This window comes from Erigeron canadensis, chromosome 1, assembly GCF_010389155.1.
Source record: "Erigeron canadensis isolate Cc75 chromosome 1, C_canadensis_v1, whole genome shotgun sequence".
Classification (NCBI taxonomy): domain Eukaryota; kingdom Viridiplantae; phylum Streptophyta; class Magnoliopsida; order Asterales; family Asteraceae; genus Erigeron; species Erigeron canadensis.
The window spans coordinates 5,962,349-5,981,260 of record NC_057761.1 but is presented as its reverse complement, the minus strand read 5'-3'; the positions used below and the strand labels follow the sequence as shown (position 1 = coordinate 5,981,260).

General features: G+C 41.5%; 2 protein-coding genes across 2 annotated transcripts; both read left to right on the top strand.

The window, feature by feature from the left end:
- Positions 1–204: 204 nt before the first annotated feature.
- On the top strand, positions 205–822 carry LOC122599024. Its single transcript, XM_043771505.1, has one exon. The coding sequence runs from the start codon at positions 205–207 to the stop codon at positions 820–822; it is 618 nt and encodes a 205-aa protein (XP_043627440.1).
- Positions 823–11,721: 10,899 nt separating this feature from the next.
- Positions 11,722–14,652, top strand: LOC122598691 (uncharacterized mitochondrial protein AtMg00810-like; the record flags this gene model as incomplete). The annotated part of the gene is made up of 2 exons (XM_043771280.1): positions 11,722–11,918; positions 13,662–14,652. Coding segments are annotated over exons 1-2 (1,188 nt in total), but the record flags the coding sequence as incomplete, so codon positions are not given.
- Between the last annotated feature and the right edge of the window lie 4,260 nt (positions 14,653–18,912).

Here is an 18,912-nt window from a genome sequence, read left to right as displayed (position 1 = left end):
TGGGACTAACATGTGAGCATTTTGAGACTAACAATCGGGTCAACGTGTTACTTGTCTTATAGAAATGGTGAGGCCAAGGAGAGCCGGAGCTAACTATAGGGCTAAGGTAGAGGCCGTAGTGGAGGCCGAGGTAGAGGTAGGTGTCGTGGTGAAGCACCAACACCCGACTTGGCAACCGTGATCGCTCAAGTGGTCATAAACATCATGCCTAATATAGTTGCCCAAGTCACGGCATCTCTCCAAGCACCCAATAATCCGGTGCCAAATGTTGAAGCTCAAGCAAATGTGAATAATGAAAATGTTCAACCGGTAGTGGTGGAAGAAGAAGAGGCACCGGTGATGCAAGATAACTACATTCCCATGTACAATCAACATGGAGTGTATCGTCAAGGGTGTTCTTTCAAGGATTTCAAGAGTTGTGGAGCCCCGGAGTTTCATGGGGATGGGGGTCCCACGGCTTGTATAAGGTGGCTTGAAGAGATTGAAGCGGTGATTGCTAGGAGCCATTGTACTTATGATGATCAAGTTACTTATTCAACCGGCATGTTTAAGGGTGATGCATTGAAGTGGTGGAACAAGGAAATAGGGGCGGGTAACGCTATACCTTGGGATCAATTCAAGATTTTGGTGAATGAAAGGTTTTGTTTTCCTTATGAACTTCAAACTTTAACACTAGAGTTTGTGCAACTTCAAATGAATGGAGCGGACTACAAAGGATACATTCGGCGATTCCAAGAGTTATCAACACTCATCCCACACTTGGTGTCTCCCGAGGCCCAAGCTATTCAAAAGTTTGTTATGGGCTTAACTCCAAAAGTCTGACACTTGGTAAATAATATCATGCCTACCTCCTTGACGGAAGCCATAAACCGAGCCGGTAGTGTTACCGAAGATCTACTTAGAAGTGGCGAATTGAGCAAACCATCGTCATCAAAAAGGAAGGATGCACCCGAGTCAAGTGGGGTGAAGAAAATGGGTAGGTTTGACCCCACACGCCCTAACAAAGGAAAGGTGTATGCGGCAATTGAACTGGCAAAGAAAGCTTATGTGGGTCCTCAACCACTTTGCAACAAGTGCTCCCGACATCATGCTCCAACCACTCCTTGTGGAACTTGTTTCAATTGCCATCAAATTGGTCATCTTGCTAGAGATTGTAGGGCCTCGAGAGTGGCTCCTACTCATGCGGTTCCTCTCCAAACCTTTCCTCCTCAAGCTAACAACCAAAGGGGTCAACAGGGGGCTTGTTATGAATGTGGAAGCACCGATCATTACCGTAATACTTGTCCTCAATGGGTGGGACAAAACGTTCAAGTGGCGGTTCATCCAAATCAACTTCAAATCGCCGGTCCCAACCAAAACCGTGGCCAACAAGGCCATCAAGTGCAACCTAGAGGGAGAGCCTTTGCGGTGAATGCAAATGAAGCTCGCAATGATCCTAATGTGGTGGCAGGTACATTTCTTCTTAACGGTCAATATGCCACGGTGTTATTTGACTCCGGAGCCGATTATAGCTTTGTGTCCCATAGTTTTGTTCCTTTGATAGATGTTCATCCTTGTGCCTTAAATTATGTGCTTGATATTGAGATGGTCAATGGTGCTCTAACTAGACTTAGTCAAGTACTTCGTGATTGTATCTTGACTCTAAACAACATCGAATTTTACATAAATCTCATGCCTTTCAATATTGGAAGCTTTGACATCATTGTGGGTATGGATTGGATGACGGCGGTGAATGCGGTCATTCATTGTGGTGAAAGAGTGGTCAAAATACCGTTGTCAAACGGTAATGTTCTTAGAGTCCAAGGTGAAACTTCCGATTCTTCTAGTTCCAAGGTTTTCAGTGCTACCGTCACAAGGGTAGAATTGAAAACCGTCCTCATTGTTCGTGACTTCCCCGATGTCTTTCCGGATGATCTACCGGGTCTACCCCCATCTCGTGAACTTGATTTTCGCATCAATTTGATCCCCGAAGCCGCACCCGTGGCTAAAGCTCCATATAGACTTGCTTTGACAGAAATGCAAGAGTTAGAATCTCAACTTAAGGAACTTCAAGAGAAAGGGTTCATTTGTCCTAGTCAATCGCCTTGGGGAGCTCCAATCTTGTTTGTAAAGAAGAAAGATGGGTCTTTTAGGATGTGTATTGATTATCGGGAATTGAACAAGCTCACGGTGAAGAACCGGTACCCGCTTCCTAGAATTGATGAGCTTTTTGATCATTTACAAGGTGCCAAATACTTCTCAAAAATCGATCTCCGTTCGGGCTATCATCAACTTAGAGTTCATGAAGATGACATACCAAAGACGACGTTTCGTACGAGGTATGGTCACTACGAGTTCACCGTTATGCCATTTGGATTGACTAACGCACCGGCGGTGTTCATGGATTTGATGAACCGGGTGTGTTGACCCTACTTGGACAAGTCGGTCATTGTCTTTATTGATGACATACTTGTCTACTCAAAAACAAAGGAAGATCATGTTGAGTATTTGCATAAGATGTTAGAGTTGCTTAGAAAGGAGAAGTTGTATGCAAAGTTTTCAAAATGCGAGTTTTGGTTGGAAGACGTTCATTTCCTTGGTCACGTGATTAGCAAAGATGGGATTCATGTGGATCCTAGCAAGATTGAAGCGGTCAAGAATTGGAGACGACCCGAGATACCATCCGAGATTCGTCAATTTCTTGGATTGGCGGGTTATTACCGAAGATTCATTGAAGGTTTCTCCAAGATAGCACAACCACTTACTCTCTTGACTCAAAAAGAGAGGAGGTTTGAGTGGGGCGAGAACCAAGAGTTGGCTTTTCAAACTCTCAAAGACATGTTATGTGTGCCCCTATTTTGAGCCTTCCGGAAGGAATTGAAGATTTTGTGGTGTATTGTGACGCCTCGGGTCAAGGTTTGGGGTGTGTGCTTATGCAACGGGGTAGGGTCATTGCTTATGCCTCTCGACAACTTAAAGTGCATGAGAAAAACTACCCTACTCACGATTTAGAATTGGGAGCGGTTGTTTTCGCTTTGAAGTGTTGGAGACATTATCTTTATGGCACTAAATGTGTAATCTACACCGATCATAAAAGTCTCTAACATATCTTTAATCAAAGTGAGTTGAATATGAGGCAAAGAAGGTGGATTGAACTTTTTAGCGATTATGATTGTGACATTCTCTACCATCTGGGCAAAGCAAATGTCGTAGCCGATGCTTTGAGTAGGAAGGAGAGAGTCAAGCCGAGAAGAGAGAGTCATGAGTCTCACGGTGGGACAAAGTGTTCGTAACCGCATTATAGAAGCCCAAGTGCAAGCTACCTTACCGGAAAATTTTGGCAACGAAGGGTTAAATGGCATGGAGCAACTATTCGATAGAAAGGTAGACAACGGACTATATTTAGGGGAAAGGCTTTGGATTCCTATTTTTGGCAATTTGAGGACATTTCTTATGAATGAAGCTCATAGGTCACCTTATTCGATACACCCGGGGTCGGATAAGATGTACTTTGATTTGAAGGATTTCTATTGGTGGCCGGGCATGAAGCGTGATGTGGCTAAATATGTGAGTGAGTGCCTTACTTGCTTACAAGTGAAAGCCGATCATAAGAAGACACCCGGTTTATTGGTACAACCGGTGATACCGGAATGGAAGTGGGAACGTATTGCAATGGACTTCATCACGAAGTTACCGAAGACAAGAAGTGGACGTGATACCATATGGGTGATTGTGGATCGGTTGACAAAGTCGGCTCACTTCTTAGCCATTCGTGAGACCACCCTAGCTCGTTTGTACATTAAAGAAGTGGTGTCGAAACATGGAGTTCCGGTTTCTATTATCTCCGATAGAGATAGCCGGTTCAAATCAAATTTTTGGGAAGCTTTTCAACAAGCAATGGGTACTCAAATTGACATGAGTACGGCGTTTCATCCTCAAACGGATGGACAAACCGAAAGAACCATCCAAACGCTTGAAGACATGTTGCGGGCTTGTGCTATTGAATTTGGTGGAAGTTGGGAAGATCATCTACTGTTGGTCGAGTTCTCATATAATAATAGTTACCATGCGACCATTCAAATGGCGCCATTCGAGGCACTTTATGGTAGAAAGTGTCGTTCTCCGCTCGCTTGGGCGGAAATTGGTGAAAGCCAACTTATTGGGCCGGAAATAGTGATTGAAACAATAAAAGTGATTTCTCGAATTAAAGAGAGATTACAAGTGGCTCGTGAAAGACAAAAGAAATACGCCGATGTGAGGCATAGACCATTGGAGTTCAACGTTGGTGATCATGTGCTTTTGAAAGTCTCTCCGTGGAAGGGTGTCGTTCGTTTCATAAAGAGAGGCAAACTTGCGCCAAGATACATAGGACCTTTCGAGGTCATTGAACGGGTAGGAAAGGTGGCATACCGACTAAAGCTACCTCAAGAACTTAGTGGTGTGCATAACGTGTTCCATATTTGTAACTTAAGAAAGTGTTTGGCGGATCCTACACATCATGTGCCCATGGATGAGATTGAAGTGGACAAGAAGCTCAATTTTGTGGAAAAACCGGTAGAAATTTTGGAATGAGAGGTCAAGAAATTGAAGAACAAACGTTATACGATAGTCAAAGTCCGATGGCAAGCTAGACGTGGAGCCGAATTCACTTGGGAGCGTGAAGACTTCATGATGTCAAAATACCCGTATTTGTTCAAGTAAGTAGAGCTCTATCGAATTTCGGGACGAAATTCCCTTAACGGGGGAATAATGTAACAATTGTGATTCTTGACTCTTTGACTATGTGTATATTTGACTAAGTATTAGTTAATTAATATATGTTCTAGTGCAATATGAGGTCCAATTGGGTGCAATGTGTTCATATGGGTCAACTTATTGTTCGATTCGAGAGTTATGTACTAGTCGAGGTCATTAGTTGGTGCTAATCGATTTCATTTAGATAACCTTTAACTTTAACTAGTAAATGAATATGGATCCTATCCATGGGTTGTACCCAACCCATGACCCGTCCAAGATAACCCAACCCTATCCCCACCCATTCATCTCTTCATCCATTCATTCATTTCTCTTATCATTTCTCTCCCACCTCACTAAATACACTCAAACTCACTCCCTCTCTAATTTAATTCACCATCTATGGTTGTTCAAGGCAATTTAATGTAAGAATAATTTACTTCTTCCTCATCTAAATATCATATCAAAAATTTAAAGTTTCAAAGTGCAAGACTAAGTTTCAATTAGGTCAAATTCGGATTTGAGCTATTGTAGAGGTTTTGGTAAGTGAAACTCATCTCATAATCATCATTTTATGTTTATTAACTTGTCTCTAGTTGATTTCTAGTAAATTTGGGTCTCAAATTGAGCCAAGGGTCGAATTAGGGTTTGTAATGGGTTAAAACTAATTTGGAACTAGATTTGATGTTTTGAAATGAAATCTTGTAATGGGTTGTGTTCATTTGAGTTTGTTTATGTCCAAATGTGTGGATTCAAGCTTGAAATCGAGTCCTAGATCCTCCTTGGTCGACTATGGGGTCTAAATGGGTGTTTTGGGGGTGTTTGGCTCGTAAATCTGATGCTGGTGCTGATCTGGGTTGACTGCGACGCAGTTTAATGAAGCTGCGAAGCAGCAGAATTCTCGACATCAAGACTGCGACGCAGTGGGCCCAGTTTCACCTAGTTGATTCCTAGCTTCCTTTCTAATGTCCTAGGATCGTCCCGACCTTTCCGGAATGTACTCTTAAGACTTTATTGGTGCCCTGTACATCACAAACGAGTCGTTCAAAGTCGAGCGTCATTTTTGGAACCTAATTCGAGGCATTAACATAAACTACATAACGTATAACTTTTGTTTGAGGACAAGGCAACCTTGGGACGACTTCAACTTGATTCTAAATTATTATATAACCCCCCTAGTCACCTTGTCGAGTCCCGGAAGCCTTTCCAAGCCATGAGACCTAGCTAAGAACCTAGTTAAAGCTTCGTTTTGGCTAATAATGCATATATTGAATACGTTCTTAGGTTGTGGGTGTGTGGAGCAAGTTGATCACTTATAATCTCATCTTAATTTGATATTAGCCTCTTTTGCTGAGCAAGGTGAGTTTTCGTAGCTTTCCCTTACTCTTTTAAGAGTCGGGCTGAAAAGTGTACTTCGTGTGTGATGACATTTGTGATGTACATGTTGTGTGATGGTTTTGTAGACATGCAAATATGTGATTCGTTGTATGGTTACTTGTGTATGTATGATGAGTTTGTTTAGGATAGTTGGGTATATATGAAGGATGATAATGCCTTTGAAAGGTTGGAGATGTGGTGGGAAGGCTGCAGGTGACCCTATATATAAACATCAAGGGCCTTTCAAAAGTAGTATCATACGAAGTATATACACATGGCGTTTGGTTATGTGTGGACAATGATGGTCATGGATGATCAATTTATGTGCAATGATTACAAGGAGGGGCATGATGACAATACAAACGGGCATTTTAGTGCTTGATGACATTAAACGGGTACGATACGTACTTGATGACAATTATGGATGACATGAGAACAATTGAGGGACATTGTGTGCAAGTGTTTGACCATTGGTCACGTTAGATACTTAATTGAAGTCTAAATTCTTGTTCTTTATGTTTGTTTATGTGATGGGTGGCATTGATACGTGCTCTTGTTCCTTCATTCATACGAACTCACCAAACTAGTGTTGACATTGTTTAGTACACTTTTCAGGTAACCAAGAGAATCCAAGAGCTTGATTTCATTGCTAGGAGTTAGACTATGACCATGGATCCGTGATTCATTACCCGTTGATGGGACCTCGCTTAGGATCATGAGCCATCTTTTGATATTGTTTTGTAAGCTGTTGATGGTTGTATGCTCCTTATGCTTTTGTGACATTGAAAACTAATTGTTGGGTTCACGGAATCCTTTCATATTCATAAAGTCTCGTTCTACGATAATTCCATCTTGTGTCATGCTTTTCAGTGCTCTTCGAGCCTAGCTCGGGGTGTTACATTTTTATTTAAGCAAATATTTATATTTGTAAATGAACATAAGAACAAATGTTCACAAACATAAACAAACTATTGTTCACAAATATTGTTCACGAAAGACGGTTCATGAACATAAATGAACGAACATTCACGAACAGATTATCGAATGTTCACGAACGTAAATGAACGAACGAAAGCTTTGTTCATGTTCGTTCATTTAACTAAGCGAACGAACACGAACGAACTTCCCGCCGAACAGTTCATGAATTGTTCGTCAACTGTTCAGTTCGTTTACAACCCTATGACCAACTAACACCTTTAGTAAGAAATCAAATCATTCAATTAAATCATGACCAGTGTCTATAATGGGCTCCACAACTTATACTAACTTGTTATTCTATAATGAAAGTTAAGGAATTACAAGACCTATGTGTATGTGTGACTCTATATGACTAATACAAAATGTCAAATAAATGAAACAGTAAAGGAGGAACTATGTTTCGTTTAAACATCTTGGAACTTTGACATATTTAACCGATCATTAATATTACTCATTTCGACTTTTAGTATTCATTTTAATTTTCAGCATGTTGCTCTAATCAAATAACCCCATCCCCAATTTCTTAACATCAAGAACGTGCCAATGTTCATTTATACCATCAATATATGGTTGCCTATTCTTAACAGGTCGATGTATTCATTTTAAACCCAATGTTCATTTAAACCATTAGATGCAAAATAATAAGTCACCGTATTTTATCTATTCAGTATCAAGCTTTATTGAGTCTCAAGTGAGGGATTAATTACGAGTTAGTACAAGTTGTGAAGCATTACCTTTGTTAAGTCTGGGATTCGCTGAAGAAGACTTGCTCGCTGACACACGTCGTCAGCAAGTCTTTAACAAGTGATCAGCAGATGAAGAGATGTCTTCAGCGGGATAGATGCTGACCCAAGTTTATCATGGCGGGAAATATTCAAATTACATGTAGACAAAAAGGTCACATGGTGGTTAACCAACTGTAAATTGCCCTGAATGGCTAATGAACATGTTGGGACCAAAGCAAGGGTTCTCTCTCTCTTACCCGATTTGGTATAGAAGACAATGGGCACATGATTCAAGTACCATGAGCCAATTAAAAGTCAACAACCACTATCAAGTCTCAATCAAAGCAGGTTGTATTGCCCCAAGTCTTCCGCTATATAAAGCAACACAGCCACATTGTATTAGTGTGTTAGTCACCTTAAAAGTGTGTGTCACTTGTTATTGCTTAAGTTTTTAGTGCGTCTAGACTTAGCAATTATATTTGTTCTTTTGTATTCTTGTAAGTCAAGTGTAAGATCAACCATGTATTCATCGTTTAATCAATGATACATATGATTATCCTTGCATTGATGTATTACAATTGAACTCTACATTGTTCTTGTTATTTAATTACTTGCTTACTTTCTTTCTTGTCTATTTAATTAAAAACATAAGTTGTGCATTCGTGGACCAACAAGTGGTATCAGAGCCACCATTCCTAAATCAATGGAACAAGATCTGTTTGCCTTATTTTGTTTATTTTTAAAATTTTTGTTCTTTAATCCTTCTTAAATTTCTTTTTAACAAGAACCATGTCTTCTGTTCCCAGCCTTGTGAACACACGTGACTTTGGCTATGTGTCGACACCTCCTAAGTTCGATCCCAAAAATTTTGGGTCTTGGAAGGAGAGGATGCTTCTACACATCGCAGGTGTGGAACCCTATTTAATGACCATATTAACTGAGGGTCCATACGTACCGATGTATGTCCAAAGGACTCCAGGAGCTACACCTGAAGCTCCTGAGATAGTCACTGACCTGGTCAAACCAGAAGTCCAATGGACAGATGAAGAAAGAAAGCTGGTAAATCTTGATGGTAGACTAAAAAACATGATTATAGTTACTCTCCCTACTGAAATCATGAAACTAGTCATCAAGTATCCCTCTTCAAAGGAAGTATGGGATAGACTTGTCAGCACTTATGAAGGTTCTGCTGACCTTATTAAAATCAAGAAAATTGATTTAAAAAGAGCTTATGAAAATTTCTTCTCCCTCCCCGATGAAAGTCTTGAGAGCACCTACACTCGCTTTAAAGGGTTGCTCAATGATATGACAAATATTGGCATTACCCATGATAACTTTGAGGTATGTCACAAATTCATTGATTCTCTTCCTCTTAAGTGGCAAAACTTAAGACAAACTCTTCGTACAACGAAGAAAATCCAAGACTTTGATCTTGAAGAACTCTTTGGCACTCTTCAATTTGAAGAAAGAGCACTGGCTCAAAATATTCGAGCCTCTGCTGATGCCAAAAGACATGCTGGCTCTTCTTCTTCATCTGTCAGCATCTCTCCTCATCCTATTTTTGACCCTATTGCTCTTGTTTCTACTGAGCCCATCGATCTTTATGATGGTGCCAGTACCTCTAATCTTCCATCATCAATTCAGACTCTCATTAATGAGCTGGATGATGAAGAAAAACAAGAAATGTTTAATGACTTCATGGGCTTTGCCCTGGTTGCTGGAAGAAAATACTCCAGAAGGTGGAATAATCGCAAAACGGTTACTCCCCTCAAACCTCCTGTTGACAAATCACAGGAAGAGTGCTGGAGGTGTGGCAGGAAAAGCCACTATCAGAAGGAGTGTAGAGTCTCCTTACCCAATCCTGCTGCATCCTAAACTAATCCTTCCAAATCTGCTGATGAATATAGGAACAAATATTATCAGCTGAAGGCCAAGGTTGCTGAAACAGAGGATAAAGTTCCAGCAAAACGACTAATTGCTGAAGAACATGATTGGGCTGACTCAAATGATTCTGATGATGACGATTATGTTGATGCCATGTGCCTATGGCACTTGCTGACAGTGATGCTCTGACCAAGGATCAAGTCTCCTCTAGTCAGTGGGTGAACGTCACTGTTAAAAAGGTACACTCTCTTCTTCAAATCAAGACAAGACCAAAATCATTGAGTCTTTGTCTTGTGATCTTCAGTTCGTAGAAAGTCTACGTGCTGAACTTCAATCTAAACTTTGCTCTGCTGGAGTAGAGTTGAGTGAAAAATCTGAAAAACTTATGAAATTGAAAAATGTTCATGTTGAACTTCAATCTCATAAGTTAATGACTCAAAAACTACAACTTGAGAATGAATCTCTCAAGGCTGAAGTCTCTAATTTAAAGAAGATTGTGACCTCCTGGTCAAAGGCTTCTAAATTTCATCATCAATGCTTGAGCGAACAAGTCCCTGCTCAAGTACAAGCAGTAATTGGTGGCAATTTTGATGCTGCTGCCTCCATTGCTGATTCCTTTAAAGATGATGTAAAGCCTGAAGTATCCATTCCTCCACCCTGTTCATCTTCCATCTCACTAGATGAAATGAAAAAGTGGTATTTTGTCAAAGGACAAAATGACTATCATGCTGAGATGGACTCTAAAGCTTCAACATCTACCAGTGATCCCTCTTCTTTAAATGCCAAAAGTACTAGTACTTCTACCGGTACCTTTGACATGTTCTCCCATCTCTCTATTGTTGGCATGATGCCACATGAAGGGAGAATTCAAAATTCTCCACCTAGAACCTTTAAAGGAGATATCTCGAGTGATGGGTATATACCCATTGCTCCTCAGCCTCTATCTATAAAAGGTGCTGAGCCTTTTAAAAGAAGCACCATTGCTGCTCCCTATGACTATGGTATCCCTCAGCGGGACAATCATGTCGGTCAGCAATTTTCTGGTGCTAAAACTTCTCAACTTGAACCTTCCCATACAAATTCTAAGTCAGAACAAGTAAACAGAAGGGTCAGGTTCACTGATGAAAGACACCAGCAAGTACCTCCCATAAAGGTTGTACATGCTGATGCTGTATCTCAATCTATGCCCTCTAAATCAAATCTAAGGCATGTTACTCCAAAAAAGGGAAGATAGCCTTCTTAAAATAGATCTGACATTCCTCAGCGAGGACACTTTCCTCATCAGCAGGTAAGGCCTATCACTCCTCAGCAAGGATATTTGCCTCATCAGCATATGAGGTCTATTACTCCTCAAAGAGGACATGTGCCCTCTCAGCACAGTCAATCCTCAATTTCCAACAGGGAGTATCTACCTCATAGGCAAATGAGGTCGATCACTCCAAAACGTCAAGTCAGATCCACAACTCCCATTCGTGAGAATCTGCCTCAGCAGGGTTCCTCTTCTTCCCATCCTGCTGGAAAGCAAGCATGGACCATGATTAGAGGACATCAGCCTCCTCAAAATCATCATGGTGAATTCATACTTGGTCCTGTTCCTCAATTGCCCCCTCCTAAGCTTAGACAAAGGAATAAGTCCAAGTCTAAGCAAAAGAGCAAGGCTTCCTCTTCCTCAACTCCTCAAATAAATGAACTCACTCAGCGAGTAAATGGTCTTTCCTCTCAACTGAGGGATTTTCTCATTCAAAGTCAAGGCAATTCCTCTGACAATAAGTGCTATCTCTGTAGCAGCAGAGGACATGTTGTTTCTGAATGTGTTCTATTCTGTCCAAAAGATGCTCCAGCAGTTATATGTGAACCTAAAATCTCTACAACTGCTGAAACATCTTCCTCTTCTAACAGGATCAGTGAGAATCTCTCTACTGAACCAGTTATCAGTGATACCTCCTCTGTCACAAATGCAAGCATCGCTGACTACATTGCTGCTCAGCGCATTGAAATTCCCCATTTTCAAAGGGTTGTTTCAAATGCTTGGGGGCAACCCTCAATGCTGGTTGAATACAGTGCTCCTGATGCTATGAGCAGTTTTGCTTACCTTCATAGTAATGAAACCAGCATCTTGCCCTCAAGTGAAGATAATCCTATCCCTGTCTCTATGGAAAATCACCTTACTCTGGTGGAGGCTCTCTCTGTAGAGCCAACTTCCTCCACTGAAGTACCTCCAGAGAATCCTGCTGACATAGGGTTGGATGAATAAAGTGATAAATCCTCTTTTCATCCATGCAGGGCTCGCTAGGTAAAGGAGTGTGGTATTTGGACAGCGGATGTTCAAAACACATGACAGGCTCTAAGTCCCTGCTGGATGACTATACTGAAGCACCTGGTCCTACAGTGGTGTTTGGTGATAACTCTACTGGACAGACTGAAGGGTATGGTCTTCTTTCTAATGGCCTCATAAAATTCTCTAAAGTTGCTTATGTAAATGGATTAAAGCATAATCTCATCAGCATAAGTCAACTATGTGATGCTGACTACAAAGTTATCCTTGATAAACATCAAGGCACTGTAGTAAACATCAACAAGGAAGTCGTCTTGGTTGCTCCAAGAAAAAGGGATGTATATCTTGTAGACTTCACTCCTATCCAGACTGATAGTGAGACTTGTTTCTTTGCTAAGTCAGCATCTGAGTTGAATTGGTTATGGCACATGCGTATGTCGAATGTGAATTTCAAAACCATCAACTCACTGGCCAAAAAGAACCTTGTTCATGGCCATCCTCCTCTCTCTTTTGAAAAAGATAGGCTTTGTGGTGCTTGTGAAAAAGGCAAATGCCATAGAGCTACTTTTAAAACTAAACAAGCCAACTCTGTTAAGGGTTGTCTTCACCTTCTTCACATGGACCTTTTTGGTCCAGTGAATGTCCAAAGCCTAAAGGGTAGCAGATACACTTTAGTAATTGTGGATGAATATTCACGATATACTTGGACAATTTTCCTTAATTCTAAGAGTGATGCTGCTGATGAAATCATCAAATTCATTAAGAAAATTGAAAATCTCAACAGCATAAGGGTCAAAGAACTCAGAAGTGATCATGGCACTGAGTTTAGAAACCACACTCTTGAGACTTTTTGTGCTGATCAAGGGATCTCACAAAACTTTTCTTCCACTAGAACTCCTGAACAAAATGGTGTTGTTGAAAGGAGTAATAGAACTCTTATAGAGGCAGCACGCACTATGCTCAGTGAGTTATGACCCCATTGATAACTTAAATCAGCCAAATGGCTCCACTGATCAAACTTCTCTTGATCCTTCAATTACTATTGATTTCTCCTCTTATTCTTCTCCTGCTGATCCCATACAAATATCTTCCGCTGCCACTCTAGGTTCATCAAGTGTTCCATCACTTAAATGGACTTCAAGTCATCCTGCTCACCAAATTATTGGTGATCCTCAGCAGGGCATTGTGACTAGATCAGCGACTAGAAACACATGTCTATATGTCAATTTCTTGTCAATGATAACTCCTAAGAATATTGGAGAAGCCATGGTTGAACCATCTTGGGTTGCTGCCATGCAAGAAGAACTAACTCAATTCCAAAGATAGCATGTTTGGTTCTTAGTTCCTCTTCCTCTAGGCAAAGAACCCATTCGAACTAAGTGGGTTTATAGGAATAAAATGGATGAAGATGGTGTTGTTATTCGCAACAAGGCTAGGTTAGTAGCTCAAGGGTACCTTCAAGAAGAAGAAGTCGACTATGACGAAACCTTTGCTCCAGTGGCTAGACTTGAAGCAATACGCTTATTCCTGGCACATGCTGCTTATCGAAACTTCACAGTATATCAAATGGATGTCAAGAGTGCCTTCCTAAATGGAAAACTCGAAAAAGAAGTTTATGTGGAGCAGCCACCTGGTTTTGAAGATCTAACTAAGCCAAACCACGTCTATCGTCTTTACAAAGCATTGTATGGTCTTAAACAAGCTCCTAGAGCTTGCTATGACACTCTCTCCGAATTTCTTCTGTCTCATGAGTTTCAGCGAGGATCCATAGACTCCACCCTTTTTATCTATAGAAAGGGTGTTCATGTTCTCTATGTACAAATATATGTCGATGACATCATATTTGGATCCTCCAGTAAGAAACTTTGCAACAAATTTAGCTCACTAATGTCCTCTCATTTTGAAATGAGTATGGTGGGTGAGTTAACCTTCTTCCTTGGTTTACAAATTCGCCAGCTCACTGATGGCATCTTCATAAACCAAGAAAAATATACTCGAGACATGCTGGCCAAATTTGATATGTCTAATATCACCACCAAGTCTACTCCCATGTCTCCTCCAAACAATCTCCATGCTGACCCTGAAGGTAAGCATGTGAATCCCACATTCTATCGTGGAATGATTGGCTCACTGATGTATCTCACAGCGAGTCGTCCTGATATCATGTTTGCTACTTGCCTTTGTCCAAGATATCAAGCATCTCCCAGGGAGTCTCATCTCCTTGCTGTCAAGCGTATCTTCAAATATCTCAAAGGGACTTCCTCTTTAGGTCTCTGGTATCCCAATGAGTCTTCCTTTGACTTAGTTGCATACTCTAACTCTGACTATGCTGGCTGCATGTTAGATAGGAAAAGTACCAGTGGTGGATGTCAACTGCTGGGGGGAAGGCTGACTAGTTGGTCTAGTAAGAAACAGCATACAGTTTCCATCTCCACTGCTGAAGCAGAGTATGTGTCTGCAGCAAGTTGTTGTGCACAAGTCCTCTGGATGAGAAACCAACTTGCTGACTATGACCTAAACTTTTCCAAGATCCCCATCATGTGTGATAACACAAGTGCTATTGCTATCACACATAATCCTGTTCAGCATTCCAAAACTAAACATATTGACATCAGGTATCACTTCATTCGTGATCATGTCATGAAAGGGGATGTTGAAATTTACTTCATCCCCACTGATGACCAACTTGCTGATATATTCACTAAACCTTTAGATGAAAAGAGATTCAAGGATCTCGTCAGCAGGTTGGGTATGCTAAATGGTGATTTTACTAGTTCAACATGATCACTCATGTTGTGCTGCCCATATTCCTTTTATGAAGATGAGCAGCGACTTCTTAAGTCAAAGTTATCAGCGAGCTCTTCCTTCTACTCGTTGATCCCTGTTGCTTTGGGAAAAAGCAAAATAAAGGCAATGGAAAGCCAAAAGTTTCCATCTAGTCCAGCAGCAAACGGCTGCTGGTAAAGACGTCTAAAATCCGTTGATCCCTGATGCTTTGGGAAAAAGCATAACAAAAGTAATAGGGTGCTGAAAGTCACTATCTAGTCCAGCAGCAAACGGCTGCTGGTAAAGACTTCTAAAATCCGTTGATCCCTGATGCTTTGGGAAAAAACATAACAAAAGTAATACGGTGCTGAAAGTCCCTATCTAGTCCAGCAGCAAACGGCTGCTGGTAAAGACTTCTAAAATCCGTTGATGGCTGACAATTTGCCAAAAATTGTTTAATTCTAATCAGCATCCACCTTTAGTACTTTTGTGGTGCTGATTAAAACTTGGTAGCTTTTTTTTCAAAATAATACAACTCTTCAGTGGATACCTCAAGCCATCTAAGTGTATTCCACTACATGTTTTATTAATATTATATTATATGTCCCAAACTGTTACCTCGATTTTTTCCCAAATGGGCTACTTGTACACTGTACAGCCGTATACACTCGAGTATAGTCGGCGTATGAGTACATGTCTCATCAAAATACTTGTTTACGTTACTCACATACGTATTTGTAATCAATAAACAAAAAAAAACAACAAAACGTTTATTAGTACTATCATTGGTACAACATAGGAATTATCTCTAATTTTACATTTTTTAATTCATCAAATATCTTCATACTACGTATGTGAGAGAAAAAGTGACGGTTCACTTTTGCAGACATAGGACCCACTCCCATACCATATATATTTTCCATCACGTCTATATCCATCCTCTTACGTTTCATTTTTCTCTAAACTCATATCTTTCTTAACTGCTCAAATCTCTCAACTTCTCTTCAGTTTCCTCAAATCTTTCATTCTCTCTAAACTTCTAACATCATCTAATCGTCCTCTCTTATAACATCTGAAATGGCTACTTCATCTGCTCAAACTCCTCATGAAACCTTTGATTCTGGAAGTGTCCCTGCATATCTCACTTCCAAAGTATTTGATCCTGAAGGGATTTCGTCTTCTCCTCTTGTTTCCTTTCAAGCTTCAAAGCTGACCGTCAAAGCTAACAACTATCTTGGATCTCAAGGAGTACCCAAGAATGTAGAAGGGTACCACTCTATGATAGATTTCATCATGGGGTGTGACGTCAGAAGGGCTCTGTACAGAGACCCTGGTGAGATGCCTCTTCATCTCTTAAGAGAATACTAGTGGACATGTACATATGATAAGGTGAATGATACAGTTACTGGTACTGTACTGAAGCAAAAGTACAACATTGATATCACTGTTAACTCACTAAGGAGGGCTCTTCGCCTTCCTCAACAATCTGAAGAGCGTCCATTCGTTGGTGTGGTTCCAAACCAAGTGTGGAAGGATTGGCTGGCCTCCATTGGATATGGTACAAATGTGGAGCCAGTGGAGGCTGTGCACAGCAATCCTCAAAAGAAGTTTTTGCCGGGGGTATGGAGGTTGCTGTTCACCCATGTCATACAATGTCTAGGTGGGAACAGTGGCTCATTCGATCAAGCCACTGCTGGCCAGATGCAGATCATCTATGCACTGGCACATGGACGTTTCTTGGACTTTGCTGCAGTTATTTTTGAAGATCTTAAAGGCAAAGTCACCATCAAAAACAGATCGAGTTCAGTGCCTTTCGCTCGATTCCTCTCACTTATCTTCAAAAGTGAGTTGGGCAATGAATATATCATCGCTGGAGCAAATTACATCAACTCTCCAAGGATCGCCAACACTGTCTATAAGACTCCAGCATGTGATCCTGAATTATTTGAAGCAAAATATGCTGAGCTCACTCCTGCTATGTATTAGGTACTACTTTCTGTCTATCCTGAGCAGTATGCTCCTAACCCTGCTGGAACTGGTGTGCTGGTAATCCCCCCAGCAGCCTCCAAAGCTCCCAAGAAAACCAAAAAGAAAATACAAAAACTCTCTTCCATCTCACCTCCTGCTGCTGTCCCAACACAGCAGCAACGAGTATCAAAGGGCCCAACCACTAAGGTTAAGAAGTCCTCACGGCCCAAGGACAATAGAAACCCAGCCAATCCATCAGCAGTCTCCCAACAGACTGCTGACGACAATACGGAAAACAGTGATCAGCCACCTCAAACTTCTGTAGGCGAGGTTGGTGTAGATATTGGGTCAACCCAGCCCACTAGAGTTGAGTCAACCACCCCTATAATTCCTCCCTCTTCTCAACCTTCTGAGTCGCTGACAGCAGCCAGATCACAGGTGTTGCTAGAGTCAGCAAATTCTATGGCCGATGATGAGTTGGTGCAACAACACACTGACTCTGAGGCACCCGGTTCCCCTAACCCCTTGAATTTCTCTACTAAAGCAACATTGGTTGAAGGTGAAGGTGGTGCTGATATGGTTGAAGGTGAGAATGGTGTTGAAGGTGAAGGTGGTGCTGATGTGGTTGAAGGAGAGAATGTTGTTGAAGGTGGTGGTGTTGCTGAAACACACAATGAAACAATTGTTGATGAAAACCCTGAAGGCCCAACTGACTATATGAATGAGGGTGAAGGGTGTGAAGTAGAGGGTGCTAGATTTGATGTGCCGGATGATGAGATGGTTGATGTTGAGGAAAGTGAGTTTGAACTAGAAGAGTTCACCATTGATGAATTCCAGCTGGACTCCTCCACCCATGCTGATGAACAATTTGCCAGTGACCTAGAGGAGGATGATGACGAGGACACTACTGCTGATACTAATAATAATACAGCAGTTGTCTCTCCTACAATGGTTGCTGCTGATGACAATGCAGCAGCCTCTATTGAAGTTCAAATCGAGGCAGCTGTGGAGACAAGCACAGAGGTTTTGATTGCTGCACCTGCTGATGGAGCCACAACAGCAGTGAGGGCATTTGATGATATGCCTACACTAAGGATGCCTTCCTTCAGCATGCCTTCTTCCTTCCCCAGCATGTTTGAAAGTCAACCTGCTAGCAAATCTGCCAATATTCCGCTGACTGCCAAAGATCTGGGCCTTGCTTATAATACTCACTCTTCTGAAAGGCTTGCCAGAATTGAAGAAACTTTTAATGACATATCCATTGAGATAAAAGATCATGAAGATGACGCCTTGGTACGAACACTAAAAAGCTGGTATGTCAGGCAGCAGGAAAACAGTGCCAGCATCGAAAGCATCAAAGAAAAATCTATCTCCCTAGCTGCTGATCAAGAAAAACTGCACACATCTCTCTCCTCTATCAAAAAAGATCAGCAGATTATTCTGGGGACAAGTCGATCGCTGTGCAAATCTATAAATGCCACCAAAGTCATGGCTATGAAGGCATCCACCAGCAGCTGCTGAGGTTAAAGAACTTGCTGATCTAGTCTCTCCACTTATCTCCAAAGTGGAAGACAACACCAAGGCCATTCATGCCTTGGATACTCGTGTGGCCAGTCTTCCTCCTCCTCAAGCTTCATTCATTGAGGAAGATCGTAAGTGCCAGCAAAAGTTGGAAACAGAGGTTGCTGAAATAAAGAATCTGCTGACCCAACTTCTAAATAAGAAAGATGCTCCCGCAGCAGTGGTGGAGGTAGTTATCAATGATACTACCTCCAAGGGGGAGAAACTTGATGCTGCTCTCTATGATCTTGTCTCTGAAGCAGTTAAGAAGGCTGCTAATGATTTCATTGAAGAAGCTGCTGACAAGATCATAGATGAAGATGACAACACTTGTACAGCCACTGAAACTACCAATGATGAAAGGGCAATAGTGGCTGTACAAGACGTGGAAAGTGATGTTGTTCCCCCTGCTGGTGCTGAGGGGGAGACAAATACTGAGGGGGAGCGACAGTTAATGGTGATCGATGCTCCCCAAGATGATACAGCTGCTGAAGAAGTGCTCAGCCCTCATATTATTGCAGTAGGTCAGGAAGCTGCCAGGCAACAACTGTTAGAAAGAATGGGGGTTGAGGCTACAAGGGTTCCAGCCAGTAGAAGGCCAGAATATTATCTTAATGCTGACAATCTCTCCATCATCTCCCCAGCAGGAAATCAATTCCAAGTGAT

Coding starts and splice junctions, on each gene's coding strand:
- LOC122599024 (XM_043771505.1), top strand. CDS start 205: ATGCCTAATATAGTTGCCCAAGTCACGGCATCTCTCCAAGCACCCAAT.